The following is a 6,841-nucleotide window of genomic DNA, read 5'->3' as shown; positions in this document are numbered from 1 at the left end:
CCGCCGGATCCGGCGGAGCGGAGGGCACCGCTGCCACCCGTCGCCCACCGCCTCCCCTCCAGCCGGATCTGGCACTGGGTTTTTAATTAACAGTCACCTATAACATATTAAAGGTGTCGGGTTTTTTTAAAAAACCGGCACCTATACTATAGTTGTCAGTTTTTCTTTAGAACCGACATCTATAGTTACTTAAAAGTACCAGCTTTATGTGTTTTCAACTCGCGGAGGAGGAAAAGGCACTACAGGTGTTGATTTTAGTTATTCCGACACATATAGTGCCAAGCTCATGGGCTTTTTTTAGTAGTAATTAATCTATGAACATGATTTTATGATCTAGTTAATCAACGGCTAGATTAGTCTGATTAATGTGAGAGCTTCTAGAAAGATAGATAGATACCCTAAAAGTTAATAGCATTAATATATAATTAAAAATAGTAGTACCAAACATAGTGTAAATTATTAAAAAATTAATCTAAATATGCTAAAGCATAATATTTAAAATTTCTTTAGTAACCAAACATGTAACAAAACAAATAACATATATATAAAATTTTTAAGTAGGATCGATGGTCAAACGTCCTTGTTAAATGCTAACGGGTCCAGTACTACCGAACATCTCATGGACAGGTGAATCTGAAATTAACGTGAACAGACCAAAATTAGCATAACCAACACCGATCAGAAAACCTACTTGGAGCGCCACTGTTAAAACTGTATTCGATGTATATATGGAAAACAGTGCTGGAATTGGAGGGCACCAGCGAAAATTCATTCCTTTTCTAGGTTAGTGTATTGGTTGGAAATAAGCAAATTTAAGCAGCAGATCAATCACTTGGGTTACACTGATGTAAAAAGAACACTCAGTCACACACACCTCTCAAATGAAAATTACTCATGCACTCCAACTAAATAATGTTTGTTGAAGCTTAGGAAGAACTGAAGAAGCACAATAGATTATATACACCCGGGTGTATATAATCATTATATATATATATATATATATATATATATATATATATATATCCAACAGTACAAATATAGAAGCAAAGGGTAATCAACAGGCATGCAGATGCAGCTGACGCTATTGTTGTGTTATTCTTAATGCGGAAGCGAAAACCCATTCTACTGTGAGGAGACAAGGGCAATAGATCACTGCTGGGCAGTGCTCCCCATTAATACCATCCAGTTGACATAGTCCTTCCTGATCGTCTTCAGTGTCACAACCACATCACGCATCGCCATCCTTTGCTCTGGGTAGTCAGCTGAGCAGTGCAAACCCAGCTCGAAAACGTGCACAAGGAAGCCATGCAGATGCAGGTTAGTAGTAGAAGATGAGCCATCGTGCAAAAGCTGGCTGTCCACAACATGGACGAGCTCTGCAGGAAATGCCTGGCTAACCCACAGCCTGATGTTCAGTTCTCCCACAAACATAGCATCTGTTGGTCTCTTTCCAGTGAACACTTCAAGCAGCATAATTCCATAGCTGAAAACATCGCTCTTCCGTGATGCTTTTCCAAGAGCTCCATACTCTACTCAATAAAAAAAGTTAGTAATAAACCACTCAATGGCAGTAAAAAAGATAAACTTGAAAGAGTAAAAAAGCTACGAGTATGGTATAGTACCTGGTGCAATGTACCCAACTGTACCTGGCATGCTTGCCGAGATCATGGAGCTGTCATCACCTAACAGCAACCTTGCAATGCCAAAGTCTGATACATGAGCCGTCATGTCATCGTCAAATAGTACATTGCTAGGCTTCAAGTCACAATGTAGGATCACCTCACAGTGCTCATGGTGCAGGTATTCAATTGCCATTGATACGTCTAGCATAATATCCAACCTTTGGAGAAAACCTAATTGCATTCTTCCTTCAGAGTGCAGGAGTGCCTCTAAGCTTCCATTGGGCATGTAGGGAAGAACTAGTGCTCTAAAGTCCAGATTGGAACAAGTGTTCACTATCTTTATTAAGTTGCGATGTCGAGCCATTCGAAGCACACGACACTCAGTATTGAAACTTCTCACGGCATGTTCCAGATGCTGATGTATAACTTTTATAGCAACCACCAAACCACTGCTCAGCTGGCCCTTAAAAACTTTTCCAAAGCTTCCAGACCCCAGCATGTTATCATTACTGAAATTATCAGTAGCTCGAACTAGTTCATGGTAGGAGAGTAATTGATGGCTGACCGTGTCAACCATACCAGTGGAAATCTTTTGATGCTTAACTTTCTTTCTAATCATTACATATAGGCAACAAGCTACAGCCCCAACTACTATGATTATAGTAGGAAGTAAAAATTTTAGCATGTGACCATTTCTTTTGGGATAGGTTGTTTTGCACGGTGCAAATCCTAGACGGACAACACCACATAACCCTGAGTTCCCCACTAAAGATTGCAAAGTGATGTTTGAGAAGACACCTCCTCCTGGTATTTGACCATGTAAATTATTGAAAGATAGGTTCAAGCTAGCGAGCATGGTAAAACTTGACAGGTACTTCGGGATGGTACCAGAAATATTGTTATGCGATAGATCCAAAGTTTGCAAGCTAGTCAGGTTACCAAAAGAATTTGGAATCGAATCATTGAATGAATTAATGGATAGGTTCAAGTAGGTTATCATCTGAATTTGCCCAATTGAATCTGGCAGGCTCCCAAGAAAGTGGTTGCTAGAGAGGTCCATCTTGTAAATTTGCTTCAGATGACCTATATCAACTGGCAATGCACCACTGAACAAGTTTCGAGACAGATCTAACTCAATGAGGCTATCAAGGTGAAATAAACTCGGTGGTACCGTTGATGATAATTGATTATTAGATAATCTTAAGTGCTCTAATTTGGTGAGGTTGCCAATGTCTTCTATTATGGAGCCAGAGAATTCGTTATTTTGAAGGAACAACATTACGACATTCTTTAGCATTGCCGTGTTTGATGGGATGGAGCCCGCCAAGTTATTTCCACTGAGATCAAGCATATGGAGATTCTCCATCTCCATGATTGATTCTGGTAGTGCACTAAACAGTTGGTTTTCCGAAAGATCTAGCAGCTTGAGGCCAGTTAAATTAGAAATGGTTGCCGGAAGTTTACCACTTAACTTGATTCTGGATGCAAGGAATGATTCCAGCGTACTTGATAGGTTCCCCAGGTAGTCTGGGAGAATTCCCGTGAAACGATTGGAGTTGATACATAGAACAGAAAGCTTTCTACAGTTTGAAACAGCAGAAAGGAAATTGAGATCCCCCTGTAGGCCGTTTTCAGAAATAATAAGTTCTGTTAATAAGTTCATGTTGCCAATTGTTGTTGGTAGTAAACCATCCAAGTGGTTGTCATCCAATAGCAGGACAGATAATGCAGACAGGTTACCAAGAGAAGCAGGAATAGGTCCTGTTAGTTGATTTGTTGAAAGACGCAAGACTGAAAGATGGCCTATCTGTCCAAGATCCGCTGGGATGGCTCCTGTTAGGTTGCACATTGCGAGGTCTAGGAAATTCAGCATGGTGAGGTTGCTTAGTGCATCTCGAATTGGACCAACAACAAGGAGATTCTCACCCAAGGAGATGACATTGAGTTTGGTTAACTTGCCCAGCCATGAGGGAAAAGGACCCTCAAACAAATTATCAAGCAGGGAAAAAACTTTAAGGTGCCGACACGCTGCAAGCCCTAGTGGAATCTGACCAGTGAAATAATTGTAGTCGAGGGAGAAAAATTGCAGAATCGGGAGGATGAAACTTTTGTTGCCTGGGATAGGGCCAGTTAAGCCATTTGAGGCAAGAGCAATAACATGTAGTCTAGACATGTTAAAGATTGAAGGTGGCACTGGCCCGGTGAGATTATTGCACTGAAGGACAAGGCGCTCGAGCAATGGCAAGGAGCCAATGCAACTTGGTATCGGTCCAGACAGGCTGTTGTTGCCCATGATTAGATGTTTTAATGAAGGTGTATTGTTGAATAGGCCATTTGGTATCAAGCCGGTGAGGTAATTCATCTGGATATTTATGCTGCGAAGGTTGTGCGAGAGACGCAACTCTACTGGGATTGGACCAGATAGGCTGTTAAACTCGAGATCAAGAACATCAAGCCTCGTCAGGTTCCCTATGGTGGCTGGGACACCTCCTAACATGTCATTGTGACCAAGATCAAGGATCTTGAGGCGATGCAGCCTTCCTATATCATCCGGGACTGAACCCATGAGGCCGGTGTTGCTGAGGTTGAGTACAGATAGGAAAGAGAGGTTACCGATGTGAGGGCTGAGCTCTCCTTGCAGGGGAACATCTGGCAGCTCCACAGCAGTAACACGCTGCCGGTGGCGGCGGCAGGAGACCCCAACCCAATGGCAAAACGGGGTGCCAACAGTCCTGTTTCTTCCAAGGATGCCGAGAGGGTCGGAGAGCTGCGCTTTGAAAGCCATCAGTGCAGTGAGGTCAGTGTTGCTGCTGTTGCTCATACTCAGACCCGAAGAAGCAGCAATCATAGTGGACAAAGAGATCAACACAACAGCGGATATGCATTCTGGAAATCCAAGCGCCATATCTCAGTGTGTATGATGCATTGGCAACAAGACAGTGTTACTTCTCGGGGCTGCATATATAGGCCTTAATGTTTTATCTACCCATTCCATCGTGCATGCAAGCAAATGGTGCGTTCTACACCCAAGACCTTGACAATTGGTCAACCCGATTACCCGAGTGAGATTGTGCAGGAAACTATAGTAGGATCCTTTCCTACTGTTCCCATTCAAAATGAAAAGAAAAGCAAGTGCACAAAGCACTAATCGTAAACGTAATGTTAGGACCAGAAGCTTGTAGGCGCTGGTAGATTGGAAAATAAAGACATCAAGTTGTTTCAAAAGAAATCAAAGCCATCACAAAAAGTCTATTCAACAGATTATTCCGGAGTGTATGACATGCCATGCAAATGCAAGTAGGAAAGTGGTGAAAGATATCTTGGGAGATTCATGCCCCATTTTGTGGCAGGCAGACATGCAAGCACTTACTGAAAAGAATTTTTCTGACACGCTCCACTTAGGCACTTATCTCTGAAGAGGTAAATACATACCTTGGTTCTTTTTTTTTTATCGAAATACATACCTTGGTTCTAGCATTGCATCGTTTAGAGGTAGTTTCACAACAAAACTATTTGCATGCTTAGTATGTTGGTCATGAGTGAGCAATGTCAAGAGCTAACATGGCAACACTAATGTTTGCATGGCATGGATGCAAGCAACATAACAGAACACATCCAAGGTCCAGTATATGATTTGCGGAATTTAAGTGTACCTAAATAAATTTGGTTTCTAATATATTGTATGATTATAAGGTTTTAAGTTTGGTTAGTCAGAATTTTAAATTATACTAAGGACTTCAAAAATTAAGTTCGCATTTATCAAATATTCTGAAATATCAAAACAGGTCAATTTAAGCCCAGGCTGATAACAGTATCTTTTTACTGCCAACTAACACACACATTAACACTCCGTGATTAAGTTTCCTCTCCCATCTAGCCCACTCAAAAGTGTAAAAGTTGGACTGGAAAGTGATGTAAATACTAGTGCAGAATCAACCTTTTCCACAAACCAAGTATGCTTGTGTTTTTCACGTTGCCCCTCTAAACATGATTAACCAATTAACCTAAATGCTGTACGGTACAAATTTGTATCTAGATTTGAACCTGATTGTTGGAAACCACAAATTGGTACTTAGATTCGAAAAGCTATACTAATACTGGTATGAAACCTATTCATTATCTGAAAAAAATGACATGAAACCTATCAGCAACAACCGAAACAGATGCCTTTGACTCCGTCAACCTAGATGGTCATTGATTGATACTGTTTGAGTTTTGCTTTCAGTGTTGTGTTATATTTGTATGTAATTGCAGATTGACATATAGATTACCTGTGTCTGGCTGCAGAGAAACGCGAAGATCTTCAGAGGGGAAGAACCGAACGTCCAAAGAGCTGCTCAGCAAATCAACGATGATATCCAAGAAAACCAGATCACTTTCCAACCTCCTTGAACGATTCGGTTGTTATAAGCTGCGATATGCTGATATTTTCAGCTTTTACCTCTGTGAGTTGCTTACATTCATACTGTAATAGTCCACTTGTAACAACTATGCAACCCGCACTTCTCCTTCTAATATATTCGGCAATACTCTTGCCGCTTTCACGTAAAAAAAAAACATGTAGATTACCTGGATGCAGGGAGAATAATTGTTGCTCACAGTGATTTATGTTCAATTTGACATATAAGAGGGCACTGGCATTTTTACACCTTCGTGTTAGTAGTAACGTTTGAGGACCCTATGTTTTCGATGGAACATCAACCTGCGTAAATATATCAAGTTCATGAAAATTTAAACAATAATTTAATTATCTGCCCAGTGGCATCTGTCAAATGGTAAGAATAATTGTCAAACATCGTTTGATATTTAATTCATGAATGCACACCAACTTTTACTAATGGAATAAATAACACTACAAAAATTGGTGTAGATTATTCCAGGTTATTAAAGACATACTTAAGGATTTAAATCACAAGACAATCAACATCTCTTACAATTTTTTTTTGTCAAATTCATTAGTTACAGGAAATGTTTTGAGTAATTCTGCTAAACCCTTGAAGTGCAACTGTACACAAAAGGAGATGCTATCATTAGGATGTAATTCTAATTAAAGTTTATAAATTAAGTGAAGAAAAAAAACATAATTAGACAGCTGCTAATACAGAAATCAGAATTACATTAGGTAACAACTGGAATGATGCTTCATTTTTTTTCACATAGTTGGCAAAGTTAATTGTACGTCATGTTCCTAGTATCACTAAAATAGAATCTGGTCTAAC

At 40.2% G+C, this 6,841-nt stretch overlaps 1 protein-coding gene across 1 annotated transcript; it reads right to left on the bottom strand.

Moving 5' to 3' along the window:
* Positions 1 to 1,054: 1,054 nt before the first annotated feature.
* LOC127753185 (probable LRR receptor-like serine/threonine-protein kinase At3g47570) lies at positions 1,055 to 4,530 on the bottom strand. Its single transcript, XM_052278650.1, has 2 exons — positions 1,623 to 4,530; positions 1,055 to 1,529 (listed from the first exon to the last, which is right to left on the bottom strand). The coding sequence occupies exons 1-2, from the start codon at positions 4,525 to 4,527 to the stop codon at positions 1,150 to 1,152; spliced, it is 3,285 nt and encodes a 1,094-aa protein (XP_052134610.1). The 5' UTR covers positions 4,528 to 4,530; the 3' UTR covers positions 1,055 to 1,149.
* Positions 4,531 to 6,841: the final 2,311 nt, after the last annotated feature.

The sequence above is a fragment of the Oryza glaberrima genome, chromosome 10, assembly GCF_000147395.1.
Source record: "Oryza glaberrima chromosome 10, OglaRS2, whole genome shotgun sequence".
In the NCBI taxonomy this organism is placed as follows: Eukaryota; Viridiplantae; Streptophyta; class Magnoliopsida; order Poales; family Poaceae; genus Oryza; species Oryza glaberrima.
Note: the sequence above shows the minus strand (reverse complement) of the source record. Positions and strands in the feature narration are given on the sequence as shown.

Coding starts and splice junctions, on each gene's coding strand:
- LOC127753185 (XM_052278650.1), bottom strand. CDS start 4,527: ATGGCGCTTGGATTTCCAGAATGCATATCCGCTGTTGTGTTGATCTCT. Junction 1,530..1,622: donor AGTTGGGTACATTGCACCAG/GTACTATACCAT, acceptor TTTATTGAGTAG/AGTATGGAGCTCTTGGAAAA.